Here is a 17,113-nt window from a genome sequence, read left to right as displayed (position 1 = left end):
ACTGCTGGTGGGAATGCAAACTGTGCAGCCTCTATGGAAAACAGTATGGAGGGGGCCAGCCCAGTGGAGCAGTGGGTAAGTGCACACGTTCTGCTGCGGCGGCCCGGGGTTCGCCAGTTTGGACCCCAGGCGCACACAGACGCACCACTCGCCAAGCCATGCTGTGGCGGTGTCCCATATAAAGTAGAAGAAGATGGGCACAGATGTTAGCCCAGGGCCAGTCTTCCTCAGCAAAAAAGAGAAGGATTGGCATCGGATGTTAGCTCAGGGCTGGTCTTCCTCACAAATAAATAAGTAAATAAAATTTAAAAAAAAAGAAAACAGTATGGAGATTTCTCAAAAAATTAAAAATAGAAATATCATATGATCCAGCTATCCCACCACTAGGTATTTATCCAAAGAACTTGAAATCAACGATACAAAGAGATCTACGCACCACTGTGTTCACTGCAGCATTATTCACAATAGCCAAGACATAGAAGCAACCTAAGTGTCCATTGACTGAAGAATGGATAAAGGTGTGGTGTATATATACATATACAACGGAATACTACTCAGCCATAAAAAAAAGACAAAATTGTCCCACTTGCAACAACATGGATGGATCTTGAGGGTATGACATTAAGCGAAATAAGCCAGACAGAGAAAGACAAACACTGTATGATTTCACTCATATATGGAAGATAAACAAACACATGTATAAAGAGAATAGATTAGTGGTTACCAGAGGCGAAAGGGGTGGGGCGGTGGGCAAAAGGGGTAAAGAGGCACATATGAATGGTGACGGATAAAAACTAGACTATTGGTGGTGAGCACAATGCAGTCTATACAGAAGCTGATATATAATAACATACACCTGAAATTACACAATGTTATAAACCCATATGATTTCAATAAAATTAATTAATTAATTAAAATAAAGTGCAATGAGGGATGGACTGACGGACTTGTAGCCTGACAGTGTGTGGTGCTCCACAGATCCACTCCCTAGTCAAACTGTATATATTTAAAAAAACACCATTTAAAGTCTCTGGAAATGGCCCTGAGGGCATACAGTAAATGAAGAAACATTTATTCAAGAAAATCTACTAGGTCCGGCCTGGTGGCATAGTGGTTAAGTTCACGCTCTCTGCTTTGGCAGCCCAGGGTTCACAGGTTCAGATCTCAGGCATGGATCTACGCACCGCTTATCAAGCCACGCTGTGGCAGACGTCCCGTATATAAAAGTAGAGGAAGATGGGCACAGATGTTAGCCCAGGGCCAATCTTGCTCAACAAAAAGAAGAGGCTTGGCAACAGATGTTAGCTCAGGGCTAATCTTCCTCATCCAAAAAAAAAGAAAAAGGAAAATCTACTAAAACTTTAAGAACAGCCAATTTCTGTGGTATCCGAACCAAGACTCACTCTCACCCTTCTCCGGCCCAATTCGACAAGACAGGAACTCCATTCCAGACCAGTATAGCCAAGAACACAGCACTAAGAATACAAGCAACTAAGCCATAGCAAAAACTCCAACTGCTTTTCTCTTCACCTGCAGCTTGGCCTACAGACATACAAGAAAGTCTTCCTTTCTATTTTTCAGAAGTAATATTTGTTCTGAGTTTAGTTATTTCTGAGCTTACTGGAAATTCATGCCATTTTTGTGTAAATCATCATAAAGTACAAGATACAAGTAGATTGAAATCATAAAATAGTAGCAATAACAATAGTATCTGTGAACATCAATAATGTTAGCAGTCAACATTAAACTAAATTTAACTAAAACAAGATATCACTTAAACCATTAGACGGAAAAAGGTTAAAAATTGGGAAATACAAAATGTTGGCAAAGATGTACATGAAAAGAGACACCTCAGACACAGTTGGTTAAAAATATAAATTGGTACAATCTTTTTGACAAGTAACTTGGCAATACTATGAAAAGTAATGATGCACATACCCTCTGACCCATTCTTTAAATTCTACTTTAAGGCATTTATCTTAAGACTCATAAATGGGCACAGATATACAAAGCTGTTCATTACAGCAGTACGTAATATCAAAAAAACTAGAAACAACCTACATGTCAATTAATAAAGGATTGCTGAGATAATTTATGGTATAGGCAGCTGTTCAAATCTGCAAGACAGACCTTGAAGCTTAACATGGAATGATGTCCAAAAGAGTATGCTTAAGTAGTTTCTACAACACTATATATCACTATATACAGTATACAGAGTATGATCCAAATTTTGTCAAAATATAATTCTAGAAAAGAAATGTCTTATGTCTAAACCAAGACACAAGAAAGTTAACAGTGGTTTATCTCTGGGGAATGCAAAGGAGTTGAAGGAAGTGGGAAGAGAGATTTTTAACTTTTTATCCATATACCTTTCCATACTATTCGAATTTTTATCATGAGCATGTATTTTTTTGTGATTTTTTTAAAATTACTCTTCTATTTATTAGTGCTACTTTAATGCTTACATTGACAAATCATAAGGTATATATTCACTTTGGGACAATAAATGTTAAAATATTATCAAAAGAATAAATCACTGATGTTCTCTAATAAGCAGGTATTTCGTAAGTCATTATAATAAACAGTTACAGAAAACTAAAAGATTTGAAGAGAAGGTCACGTGGATTCTTTAATGAGCACCATTCTTGAATCTACTTTGCACCATTCCTGGGCTAGGTTATATAGAACAGAATGGAAGAAGACAGAATGCCCACAAAGGAGATGGCTGACAAGACAAAAAACTCAGTAATGAAACAAGCAAACAACTTCAAACAATATGGTAAAAAGGTATTAAATGGTTTTTAAAATCAAATCAAATAGACTCACCAAAAGGCAACTCAAATCTTGTATCAAGCAAAATTTTATGGGGAGTTGGGTTTTTCGTTCCACAGATCTCATCATCTTTCATTAACGTCTCTGCCTCCAACGTGGACCACTCCCCAGGCCCTTCCTAGAAAACAGAGATCTAAGATTAAATGTTATTCTTTCACGGCTCCCCTCTTGGTTTAAGAGCCAGGTGTTTTTCTCTGATTTCCTTGTTGGAGAGCTTCTGAGAGCCACTCACATCCTGATGAGGGAAACACAGTGCCGTCACCACCTGCCTCTACTGCATATGGCGTCTGTTGTCCCTCTGTGCTGGGACAGCAGCATCACTGTGCTCAGCTCTCCACAAGCCCACTGAGGAGAGAACTTCCAGAGTGCCAAACTCAAAAACCAAGCATCTCCATGGACCAATATTTAGTCTGCACAATTCTTAATGACTGTGTCACTTAATATGTGTCGCTACTTCTAATCAGTAAAGAGCTACTAATATTCCTCGTTAAGTAGACCTGAACTGAGGCCACAATGAAAATGAACTACCCATCTGCCAGAGGGCGCAGAGACTTAGCCAGAACTAAAAGAAATTTAGGAAAGAGAAGCACACCTTCACCATCCCCACTCCCAGAGAAAACTCATAGTCCATGTTAAAGTCAAACATGGACTTTATAAAGCCAAATATAGCAGATTTTGTCCAGGTTCAAAATAAGTGTCCATGGGGAAATGATGCTGAGTTATGTTCTAATCTGGGAAAGTAGAGTGGGAGTTCAGTCTTGAAAATATAGTCACACATCACTTAATGACAGGGATATGTTCTGAGAAATGTCATTAGGCGATTTCATCGTTGTGCAAACATCATAGCGTACTTACACAAACCTACGTGGTATAGCCTACTACACACCTAGGCTGTATGATACTAATCATATGGGACCACTGTTGTATATGCAGTCTGTCCTTGACCAAAATGTCAGTATGCAGTGCATATAATGATAGTGTGAATACCAAATGCCAAGCCTGGTAGTTCCTTAAACTCTATTAGGGTTACATGTGGAAGAAGGAAAACTGAAACCAATTTCCCGGGGATTGGTGACTCAAAGAAACAAAGCAGAGAACAGGACCCAGCCAGTTGGGTAAGGAAGTTTAACAAGACTCCTCCCAGGACAGTGTCTTAGAGGGGAACACAGAAACGGCAGGTATCCTAGATCACACACACATACACGCACAGAGAGACACAGTACTCAGAAGGGGCTGTCTACCTGATAAGGCTAAAGAGGTGCTCTGGCACCTGTGAGGTGAGTCATAGGACAGAAAGAAGCTCAGACCTAAATAAAATCCCCTGAACCTCTGGGTGAGGTTAGGACTAGACTGGTTGCATGCCTTCTAATTAGAAAGGGGGCAAAGCAATCTGAGATGCGTGGATGAATATCAGTTGCCTGGAGCTAGGATGGGGAGAAGTAAGGGCTAGAACCATACCACCAAATGGGCAACGCATTGACTGACCTCATCCGACTGACGAATAGTCTTCAGTGCAATCCACACGGCCCCCACCATGGTGTCCCAGATCAGTCCTTTGTTCCATACCTCCACACTTAGACCCAGGTCTAGGCGACTAATCTCACTAAAGGAAAGAAAAAAACCCTTTAAAGAAAACCAGATAATATGAAAGAAACAGCTATATCTCCTGTCTTACTAAACTTTGAATACTTTCTCATCAGGATCCTGTTGTCAGGGAAAATCAATATATCCCAGAATGCTGCAACCATTCTTTAGGTTCCTAGAAATCTATGTACGATATCCGTGGAAAAATGCCCTTGGCAGTCTGTCTCCTCTCCTTTGGAGCTACAATCGTGGTTAGATTAATGCAGTTTGACAAAAAGTGAGGTCAAGCAATGAGGGCATTAGTGCCAGGCCTGCCAGCCTACAACCGCCACCCTTAGGTGACAGTTCTATGTTTTATTGTTAGTAATAACAACACTGCTCCCAACTTATACCTATGGACTGTATACAGGAAACTTTTAGGAAAAAGCAAGGCTTCTTTATAAGATTTATGAAAGGGAGTCCAAGCAGAAGTAAAAAGGCCCTTGAGAACATCTCAGTTTGATGAAAACATGCGGTCAGAGGCAAGTGAAGGACATCAGTGTGCCAGTGGACACCACTCAGCCCCTGGCGAACCCATTAGTCAGCATCAGTTAAAGTAGGCACTGTCACTTATAAACAAAATGATTATCACAAGATAATGAAAAACACAACGATTTTCCTGTAATAACAACTAGCAAAAAAATTACTTGAAATCATTCCAGACAGAGCTTGATAACCACTAAGCAAAAGCAGTATCATACATGATAGAATATCAGCTTGGAATGGCAAACTCAAACATAACTATAGTATTAAGGTGGAACAAGCAAACACATATGTTAATGCTAAAAACATTCTCCGGAAAGCTGTTATTGAAATACAGGTTATTTGAGGAGAAATGCAAGAAAGATGAGAAAAGGCCAATTCCAGCAGAAAAAGCAGAAAGGTATCCTCAGGAAAACAACAGCTATTCATCACATGCAGAAGTTTCAAGTTTGCACCTTAGAGAAAGCTTGGCTTCCCCGTTGTACTATTAAGATGAATGTTCTCAGATTCATAAGTTTGAGATATGGGATTATAGCCATAGAATTCATATCAAGTGTGTTGAAAACAAGTGAAGCAAAGAAAATCTTCCCCCTTTACATAAATACAATAAAACAGAGGATGTAATAATGAGCTCACTTGTTCATTTAATTAACGTCTCCTGAGCACATATAATACATATGGGTTGGTACTTTGGGGAAGATACACAACACAGGATCCTGTCTCTAAAAACTTCCAAGCTATCTGGAGAGCTGTTCAAAGCCACAAAGTAAGTGACTAAACCCAGCCACTAAGTCAGGGTATCACAGTGGGGAAACTAAGCTTTTTGTCACACAGTCCAATTAATCAATTAGCCTTGGAAAATATATGTAACAACCCCAAATCTTTTAAATCTGGAAAAGAAAAACTGCTTGAGGATACATACATAATATTCCCAAAGCAACTCCTAAATAGCATCTCAAGTCAATATATAAAAGAAATAGCCAGAGGTCAAGCCAGCTTGACTTGGACAGATAAAGAAGAAAATCTGTTTTTCAAGGAACTCTGGGAGTAACATCCAAACAATAAGGATATTTTCTACAAGAAGCCTCTTATCTTATCTACATTTGCTCACAGACCCAACTAAAGATGTCTGAGAGTTCTGTTTATGCCTCATCCCCGGAGCTCTAGCAAAGTTTCTTTTCTCTGTTAATCAACAGTATATGTGCATATGCGTGTACAAGATCCTAGGCTAGGCAAATTCACAATAATAAGTGAAGATGCCCTCCTTGCCCTTAAGAAATGAACAATCTAGTCCTGGAAATAAGATACAGAAATATTAAAGATAAATAATGAGAAATATCAAAGTGAATATTAGATACTGCCACATAATACATCAGGGAGAAGGAAAAAGGAGAAAGGGAGATAAGAGACTAGCAGTAGAGTTGCCAGTGACAAAAGAACAGGGTAGGAGAAATAAGGAATAGGTGCAGAAAGGTAGAGAAAGTAGCTAATAAAACCCATGTGTAAAGGGGAAGAGGGCAAAATTCACACAGTATCTCAAGGTGGGAGACAGGAAATTCACACATATCACAGCAGGGTTGAAAGGCTTTGTGCTACGGGAAACTGGAAAATAAACACATAAGAATAAAGCTGGCTATGCTGATGAGAGGCTGCAGGTCACTATTTTTCACATGCTGGGAACAGTTATCACAGTAAGTGATTATCAAGGCCAACTAGAAGGTGGAAGAAAGTAGGATTGCTAGTTTTATACACCATAGCCAGGACTGGGGTACGGCTAACACAGTGGTACAGGAAGAGACTTGAACAAACTGTTCATAGCTGACTTTGCACACCATATGTGTAAAAAAAGGAATAAGCAGTCTCATTCTCACGTTGCTATAATAGAGATAGGGAATGAATGAGGTGTATAATCTTGAGAGAGAGACAATCAGTGAGAAATTTGACACCATTTGCCTCTTTCTTTTTGAAGCCCCAGTTCTCCCTCAGCTTCCAGGACACTACTATCTCCTGTCTCTCCTTCGACCTCTCTGTTCACTCCTTCTTAGATCCCTTTGCCCCCCTAAATGCTGGTGACCTCCAGTTTCTACCCCAGGCCCTATTCTCACCCTATACACTCTCTCCCTAAGCTTTCTCATCTGTGCCTATGGCTTCAGGTGACCAAAATATTTCTCCAACCCAGACTTCTTCCCTGAGTGCCAGTATCAGGTTTCTAACTATGTTCTGTACCTCTCCTCCTATGTGTCCTGTAAGAATCTCAAACATAAGCTTGTCCATAACTGATCTTCTACTATCCTCTATCCTGATAAGTGGCACACTGCTCACCCCATCATTCAAGACAAATTTTGGTTCTATCTCCTTAACATCTTCTATCCATCCTTTTCTCCTATCCCTTCTGCTATTGTCTTAGCCCAAGTCCTCACAATAGTTATTATAACAATATAATAATAATTATTATAACAAAGTTTCCTAAATGATACAATAAGAAGCAATATATTAAAAGCCTGGAGGATTGGAATACTTTCCCATAAATATAATAATCATCCCTATGTCTCTCTGAGATGCACTATAAAACTTGCAAAGCAACTTCACTTCAATCTCAAATTTCACAGCAATTTTAATACATTTTCTTGTTTGATTCCCTTGCGCCCACCTTCCCAAAAAACAAGCATAACCTTGTAAGAAAAGTAGAACTTTACAGATAAGGAAACTGGCACTCAGAAAAGCTAAGTGATTTGCCTAGTCCTTAAAAATGAAATTCTACACTTTTCTCCTCTTTTCTAGCGCAGGGGGAAAAAATCCTGAAATTTAAGAGGGGAAATAAAAAGAAACACCAAGTTTTCAAAGCCATAACTCACAATCATAATAGACTAAATTTTGTGTTATACATAAGAAATTCTACTAACGTTCACTCATTTTCATTAATGAGATGAATGTAGGACATTTTACTCCATAATGCAAAAGGATTATAGTCATAGAAATATTTATCCTCTAAAGCAAATAACTTGGGTACACACAGACACACAGTCTCTCACATGCATAACCACATTCCTTCACCGAGCCTTCTGAGAATCAAAGAAAGATTAAGTTATGTTTCATATCTTGCTAGGTATGCTGTACTATATCCTAATTCTGACCACTGGGAAAATCTGACTAGGTAGTATTTCCACCTACATAAATTAATTGGGAGGTTACTCGAATTCATAATTCATCTCTAAGAACAAATCCACAAGAGAACAAAACTGCCCATATATTTCACCTACCACACACTTGTCCTATAACTGTAGTTTTCAAAAAGAATACTTAACTTGTTAATATATTAAAATGTTTTAAAATATTTTACATATTTTATAAGTCTTAGACATAGACAAAAATCTTCAGCCTCTAATTGTTTAATCCAATGTGACTGCCTTGGGAAGAGTATCAAATATTGTAGGCGGGCCGGCCCTGTGGCTTAGCGGTTAAGTGCGCGCACTCTGCTACTGGCGGCCCGGGTTCGGATCCTGGGCGCGCACGGACACACCGCTTCTCTGGCCATGCTGAGGCCGCGTCCCACGTATGGCAACTAGAAGGATGTGCAACCATGACATACAACTATCTACTGGGGCTTTGGGGCAAAAAAGAAGGTGGATTGGCAATAGATGTTAGCTAGGAGCCGGTCTTCCTCAGCAAAAAGAGGAGGATTAGCATGGATGTTAGCTCAGGGCTGATCTTCCTCACAAAAAAATATATATATATTGTAGGCATGCTGCTACTACAAAGTACTTACAACATAAAATCTTGTTCCCAGGAAGGTTGATCACCACGAACTGCTACCGTTGTGCTCTTCACATTCTGCACTTTCAGGGTCACGTATGTGTTAAATTTATCTTTGAAAAAAGCACAAAACGAAGAGGTAATACATAGTGTTTAGATTGTTACCCAATCTCACAAAGCCCCTGGAATTAAATAATATCCAAATTAAAGCATTACATGTAGAATAAAAAATGGAATATATATATTGTACAATATAGCATCATTCTAAGCATTGTGGAGTTGCAAAAAATTATAAAACACATACTACGTTCTACAGTATAATCTGTAACAGTGTTTTGTAAATTTAAGAAATATATTTTATATTTGACCCAGTAGAGACACATACACACACATATAAACTAAAACAAAAGCTTTATGAAATACAAGAAGTAATACACTGATATTTCCTATTCTAATTTAATCTATTAAAATGTTAATCATAACTAACTAAATTGATTTTATAGCTCACCTGCAGCTTGAAAAAAACTAACCTGATCTAGTAGGAAAGATATGTAAATTTAATAAAATGTAGACAGAAATAAGTACCATAAGAGAAAGAGAAAAAGTGATAAAGGATTGCAGAAGAGGAAAGGGTTATCTCTAGCTGTTGACAGGGACAAGAACTAAGGAAAAACTCTCATAAAGGAAATGGATTTCAAGCCTAACCTATTCAGTTATAAGAAACATCACAGATTTGGGAAAAGGAAATTCTCTAAGCTGAGACTGTACGTTGAGGACTAAACAAAGGTAGGTGGTCTGGAACTCAAAACTCAGAAATCTGACCTATTGCTCAACACAGCACACTTGGCATTAGCCATGATTAGGGGCACTGAATTGAGAGTTCACTTCTCTATGTAAGAAATTAATCATAATTTTATAAAATGAAAAAAAGAAGACTATATTTTTTGACTAATCAAATTGGTAAAGATTGCTTAAAATGATTACCCTCATTTTCGAGATGGAAGAAAATGGGCCCTGTCATGAACTTCTAGCAGAAGATAAATCTTTCCCTTAAGTATCATTAAAAATTATGTAGTTTTATACTTAGACATGGAAAGTTTACCACAATTATACTAATGATATATAAGGACACAAGCCCACCCACGTGAGGGAATCCCCATCCATATCCAGAAGTACCAGTGGAATATACCACCGAGCTACATTTTCTATCATACGATTTTGCACTCCACTACCCACATCCAACCCCAGCTGACCAGACCAGGGGCAGATGCCACCCAAGAGCAGCCAGTCCATGGGCTGGCCAAAAGCTGAGACCAATATGATTTCCTCTCAAAAGATTTTTGTCTTGACATAAGTACAGCCATGTCTGGCCGCTCCATTGACCTACAGCCACCAGGACAAAAAGAAATATAAAAGCTGTTTTCTGCGTGATGGGAACTGGCCCTTCTCCCACGGAGAAAGTTGCAAGTTATAACATTTCAAGGCTCTTGGAGCGTCATAGCACGGGATGGACTGGCCATCTGTGCCGGGCTAAGACGATAACCAAAGAGAACAATGCACGTACACAATTACTGGGCTGGGACGTTAGCCAAGGGGCTCAGTGCACATACACCACTGATAACCATTTGTGCATGGGAACACTAGATGCTTGCTCTGTAAACTCTGTAACTGCTTATATAAACTGCTGGAGACTGAGACCCGGTGAGAGTTCCACCTGTGGAAGGGACGCCTTGCCCAGGATGTATGATTCCCGCCCAGCTGTGTTGACTGACAGGACTCTCCCAGCAGTGGGGCGTGGATGTTGTGAATAACTGATTTATTGTGAAGTAATTGATCTGATGTGTTCTCTTTCGGTCAACCTGGTGTTTCTCTTTCTGGTTGATTTGTGTCATTTCCCTTCAGTCGATCTGGTGTTTCCCTTTCCGATCAATCTGATGTTTTTCCCTCTTATTATATGACCTATTCGGATCTGCTGCTATCTCAGCCGATGTGGATGTTTTCCCTTTCCAGTCGAGCTCATGTTTTTTCCCTCTTATTATTTGACCTATTTGGATCTGTTTACAAAATATCGCCTTTACTATCCTCTATGTAATAAAATATACCTTCAGTCCATTTGTTTGGAATGAAAAGTTTCTTTTACGTCTCTGATCGAATCCCCAAACCTCTCATAACAATTTTAAAAAGGGGAAATAGAGAAATAGTGACAATTGGTGGTTGATGATGAAGCTCAAAGGAGAGGCATATAAACTCCATTGGCGATATGATTATGGAGTGTATGCAAGACAGGTAAGCATAGAAAACCAGCTGGAAGAGAAAGGAGAACAGAGCAGAGTCTCAGAAAGAAGAGAAGTCCTAACCCAGAGCCAGCGGAAAGAGCAGTAGGCTCAGAAACTGCTTTAGTTTCTGTTGCAGCCCAGGTTCAGTTTTTCAGATATTCCCTGGTTCCCAAGCACGTTCATGTTTTTCCAGTAATTCCCAGTACTCTCCCTTTTCCCCAGCAGTAACCAGAGTAATGTAACATTCACAATTAAGGAAATGTGTATTAAAATAAAGAGAGACCATTTTTTACCCTCAGCTAGGCAAAGATTAAAGTTTCACATTATCTGATGCTGACAAGGATTTGGGAAAATAAACACTCATATACTTTCGGTCTGAGTATAATCTAGCAAAAACTTTCAGCAGAACAAGTTGGCAGCAGCTACCAAATTTTTTTTAAATAGTGGCCCAGCAATTCTACTTTTTCACTCTAGTGTACAGATACATTTGCAAAAGCAGGCAATAATAAATGCACAAGAACATTTATTGCTTATAATAGCAAAAAATTGTAAACAACCTAAATATTCACCAACCAGGGACCTAGGGTACATCTCTACAACAAAATTCTATACAACACTTTAAAAGAAAGAACCAGATATATGTATATACACACACACAAGACTTTCATGATGTATTGCTGGAAAAAAAGCAGGTTGCAAAAAGTTATGTGTAGCTGATCCAGTAGTCTACACAGGCATATACACAGAAAATTTGAAAAGGTATATAAAAACCTCAAAATAGTTATTTCTGAGAAGTAGAACTGAGTTGGCCAAGAGGTAAGGGGACTTTAACTTTTCACTAGACAGATATAGACTTCTTTAATGTTTTACAACAGCACTGATTTTCTTCCAGCTTTACTGAGGTATAATTGACAATTCAAAATTGTATATATTTAAGGTGTACAACTTGATTTGATGTATGTATACACTGTGAAATAATCACCACAGTCAAGCTAATTAACATATTCATCATTCATTAACATTCATTAACATATTCATCACCACCTCACATAGCTACCATTTTTGTGTATGTGTTGAGAACACTTAAAATCTACCCTCTTAGCAAATTTCAAGTATACAATACTTGTTAACTATAGACACACTGCTGTACATTAGATGTCCAGAAATTATTCACCTTGCATAATTGAAACTCTGCACCCCTTGACCAACATCTCCTTATATTGATTTTTTTAACTAATAATTTAATGAATTAATTTAGTGAATTCAATTAATTTAATCAATGAATTAAATGAAATTGATTTTTTAAGACTGCTTTTAAATCACAGCAAGTAGGGAGGGATAGGACATAATAATTAAAGGCTGGCCTTACCTGGTGAACCCTGGAATTTGGCTCTTTTAACTGAAAGAGGAAAAAAAAAAGGACACCATGAAGAATTTTTGCAAATTAAATTTTTAACCAACATTTGTTGAGCACCTACTATGTGTCAAGGTTAGAGTTAGGACTAAATTTTTAAGTCTAAGTCTTTAGAAGAGAAAAAAAGCTAGGACTTCTGATCAAAGCTTGAAGGCAGAGAGTTAGAAGGGCCCTTAAAAGTCATCCGGTCTAATCTCACACTCAACACAGAAATCTCTTACAGCCTCCTGACAAGGAGGTAGAGGGAGCTAAGTTACTCCTATGAGAAGCAACTAATTCCACGTCAGAGATCTTTCTAAGGTTTAAGTTACATATGAGAAGCAACTAATTCCACGTCAGAGATCTTTCTAAGATTTAAGTTACATATGTTCCTTATTTAAAACCCATCATAGAAACTCCCTCTATTTCATTCATGTCAAAAGAAGAGCATAACAGGCCAGATCTAGGCAATAGGTTTTAAACTACAGTGAGAAGTAATTTCTTTCTGGGAATAAGTAAATATCAAGAGGAGCTCCTGTCCAAATAATCACAAAGAGCACTATTCCAAAACGTCAGTGGAGAACTGCACTAGAAAAAATCCCACACTGGGACTGCAGCATGCCAGCTCCTAGGAAAGGTCACAGACCACACATGAAGGGAAACTGCTAAATTCCAGAAAGCACCAAATATGTATCAAATATTTCTACCAATGAACGTTAGGGCTAAGTGCCACAGGCGGAAAAACATAAAAGGAAATTCCCAGACAAAATGCCTGAAAAGATTCTTAAGGGTACAGATCTCCCATTCTCCTTGTCCTGTGTTACAACTGAAAGCTTCACCTTAGCTCACATCCAGGCCCTGCTTAACACTTCCAAGAGATAGGTGATTCAGTACCTTTCACAAAGTCCTCTCCATTTTCAGGCAGCACTGAGTGCTAAAAATTTTTTTTTAACTGAATCAAAGTATGTCTCCAATTGGACTGCCCCTTGTAGTCTCATGTCAATTCCTCTTCCCAAATATTCTTCATTAATTTCATTTAATTCAAAACTTACTGTGAAGCTACAGTAATCAAGACCGTGTGGCACTGGCATAAAAACAGACATAGCTCAATGGAATAAAATAGAAATATATATAAACATACTATATTATATAATTACATAAATATAAAATATATATATACTATCCTTACTCACAGCATATGCAAAACTTAACTTGAAATGAATCATGAAGAGAACTAAATGTAAGGGCTAAAACTATAAAACACCTAGAAGAAAACACAGGAGAAAATCTTAGTGACTTTGGGTTGGGCAAATATTTCTTAAATTGGATACAAAAAGCATAAAATTTATAGTTAAAAAATGGATAAATCAAACTTAGAATTTAAAACACATGTTCCTCAAAAGACACTGTTAAAAAGGCAAGCCATAGATTGGGAGGAAATATTTGCAAAACATATCTGATAAGACTGATAAAAGACTATAAGAAATCTCAAAACTCAATATTAAGAAAACAAAGAACCTACATTTTAAAATTGGACAAAAGATTTGAACAGACACTTCACCAAAGAGAATATACAGATGCCAGGTAAGCACATGAAAAGATGTTCAACATCATCAGTCATCAGGAAGATGTTAATCAAAACCATAATGAGATACCACTATATACCTATTAGATTACCTAAAATTTAAAAATCTGACAATACCAAGTGTTAGTGAGGATGCTGAGTGACTAGAACTCACATACATTGCTGGTGAGAATGCAAAATGGTACAACCACTTTGGGCAACAGCTTGGCAGTTTCTTACGAAATTAAACATTCAGTTATTATATGTTCCAGCAATTAGCCTTCTAAGTATTTACCCCAGAGAAATAAAAACTTATGTCCACACAAATACTTGTACATGAATGCTCATAACAACTTTATTCATAATAGCCAAAAACTAGAAAGAACCCAAATGTCTTGATCAACTGGTAAATGGATAAACAAACTGTGGCATCTCTGTACAATGGTATACTACTCAGCAATACAAATGAAATTGGAACAACAAAGATGAATCTGAGCAGCAGACTTTGTGAAGTGAAAGAAGCTAGATACAAGACTACATACTGTATGATTCCATTTACAGGACATGCTGGAAAAGGCAAACCCCCACAGAAGGCACAGCAGCACAAAGAAACATAAGGAAACTTTGTGGGGTGATGGGATTGTTCTGTGTCTCGACTGTGGTGAAGTTTACTTAACTACATTTATTCGTCAAAGAACAGACTTAATGTTGATGAATGTTATAGTATGGAAATTATACCTCAATAAAGCTAGAGGAAAAAAAAAAAACTCGGGGCGGCCCCATGGCGCAGCGGTTAAGTGCGCGCACTTCGCTTCTGCGGCCTGGGGTTCGCAGGTTCACAAGTTAACCGCTTGCGCCACCGGGCCAGCCCCTGCTATAGGTTTAACTTTTTATTTTGAAATAATTATAGATTTACAGAGAGTTGCAAAAATAATACAAAGAGGTCCCATGTACTCTTCACCCAGTTCCCCCCAAGAGTTAAATCTTACAAAACTACAGTACAATATCAAAACCAGGAAATTAACATTGGTACAACGTGTGTATGTGGTTCTATGCCATTTATCACATGTGGGCACTGCAGTCAAGGTAGAGAAATATTCCATCGCCACAAAGATCTCCCTCATGCTACCACTTTGTAGTCATACTTACCCCCTCCCTCATCATCACTAACCCCTGGCAACCACTAATCTGTTCTCTGTCTCCATAATTTTGTCATTTTGAAAATGCTATATAGGTTCATACAGAATGTGATCTTTTGAGATTGTTTTTTTCCACTCAGTATAATGCCCTTCAAGTCCATCCAAGTTGTTGTATGTATTAACATATAGTTGGGTTATGTTTTTATATCCACTCTGCCAAATGCTGTCTTTAATTGGTGTTCTTAGATGATTCACATTTAATATAATTATTAAAATGTTAGGTCTTAAGTCTGCCATTTTACTTTTTGTTTTCTGTTTGTTCTCAGTTTTCTTTTTCCTGCCTTCCTGTGAATTACTTAAATATTTTTTTAGAATTCCATTTTGACTTATCTATAGTATTTTTTAGTGTATCACTTTGTACAGATTTTTTAGTGGTTACTCTAGGTATCACATTTTACATGTATAATATCACAGTCCACAGATGTCAACATTTTACCAGTTCAAGTGAAGTATAGCAGCTGTATCTCTCTTAAGTCACTTTACTCTTCCTCCATTTATAATATAACCATCTTAAATATTTTCTCTACAAAGATAAGAGCCACATAGAACAATACTTCAATTGTTGAACATAATTTAGAAACTCAAGAGACAGAAAGTCTATTATATTTACCCATATTTTTTCTCTTTCCATCATTTTTCCTTCCTGATGTCCTGAGATTTCTTCTTTTATCATTTTTTTTCTGTTTCAAGAACTTCCTTAAGCCATCCTTAAGTAGTTCTATTAGTTTTCCTTCATCTGAGAACATCCTGATTTCTCCTTCATTCCTAAAAGATATTTTCACTGGATATGGAATTGTGAGCTGTGTTTTTCTTTCAGCATCTGAAAAATGTTGTGCCACCTCCTTCTGGGCTCCATGGTTTCTCATGAGATACTAGTATCATTCAAATTGTTTTTACCCTATAATATCATTTCTCTCTTGCTGCTTTCAATATTGTTGCCTTTGTTTACAGAAGTTTGATCATAATGTGTTTTGGTGTGGATTTCTTGGGGTTTATCCAGTTTGATGTTTGCTCAGCTTCTTAAATCTGTAGGTTTATGCCTTTTGCCAAATGTGAGAAGCTTTCAGGCATTATTTCTTTGAATACTTTTTCATCCCTATCCTCTTTCTTCTCTCCCGAGATTCTGATGACATGAATGTCAGATCTTTTGTTATTATCCTACAGGTCTCAGAGGTTCTCTTCATTTTTTTTCCAGTCTATTTTCTCTCTTTTGTTCAAATTGAGTAATTTCTATTATCCTATCTTCAAGTTCACTGAATCTTTCCTCTGTCCTCTCCATTCTGCTATGGAGCTCATGCACTGAGTTTTTTATTTTGGTTATTGCGTTTTTTAGTTCTAAAATTTTTACTTGGTTCTTTTTTATATCTTCTATTTCTTTACCAAGATTTTCTAGCTATTCATTTATTCCAAGTGTTCATAATTGTTGACTGACGCATTTTTATAATGGCAGTTTTAAAATTCTTGTCAGATAATTCCAACCCTTGTGTTATCTCAATGTTGGCACCTGTTGATTGCCTAACACAAATATACAAAAGTATTCCCTTGAAACCATCAGAGTAATAGTCTAAAGAGTATGAATGGTTAATATAAAAGGGCAGGTCTGTTTAGAGTGTGCCTTCCCAGTAGCATGTAACTATATGAATACTAAGGCATCACTGAACCCTCCAGGCAGGGTACTAGTTGACACAAAATGGATGAATGCCATACTAAAACGGAAAGTAGACTACAGCCTGAAAGCAACAGGTATAGAGTTTTGCTCTGAACAGAGTGTGAAGCAATTAGCAGCGGGCAGGGTGACTAGGGGTGGACTCATAGGTGGTATTGTTCTAGAATGGGAAGTTTACAAATTGGAAAGTAACACCTACTTTTATCCACAGACTTTAAAAAGTACATAGAAATCTACTGACGGGTAGAGATATCCAGGATGTACTTTCAAGTAAAATTATATAATATACTTTGCATAATATAATTCTATTATGTAAAAATAAAC

General features: G+C 37.7%; 1 protein-coding gene across 6 annotated transcripts in view; it reads right to left on the bottom strand.

Moving 5' to 3' along the window:
* Positions 1–17,113, bottom strand: part of UNC13B (unc-13 homolog B) — a 304,136-nt gene that overhangs the window by 218,942 nt on the left and 68,081 nt on the right. For 4 of the 6 annotated variants that reach the window (XM_058523441.1, XM_058523435.1, XM_058523436.1 and 1 more), the window contains exons 2-5: positions 12,337–12,366; positions 8,705–8,804; positions 4,318–4,435; positions 2,827–2,950 (exon numbers count right to left, since the gene is read on the bottom strand). In XM_058523441.1, coding sequence (XP_058379424.1) covers positions 2,827–2,950; positions 4,318–4,435; positions 8,705–8,804; positions 12,337–12,366 — 372 coding nt within the window. Of the gene's footprint in view, positions 1–2,826; positions 2,951–4,317; positions 4,436–8,704; positions 8,805–12,336; positions 12,367–17,113 lie in introns of those variants that run through there. The other 2 variants (XM_058523437.1, XM_058523438.1) reach the window with 2 other exon arrangements.

This window comes from Diceros bicornis, chromosome 28 (assembly GCF_020826845.1).
Source record: "Diceros bicornis minor isolate mBicDic1 chromosome 28, mDicBic1.mat.cur, whole genome shotgun sequence".
Lineage (NCBI taxonomy): Eukaryota > Metazoa > Chordata > Mammalia > Perissodactyla > Rhinocerotidae > Diceros > Diceros bicornis.
Note: the sequence above shows the minus strand (reverse complement) of the source record. Positions and strands in the feature narration are given on the sequence as shown.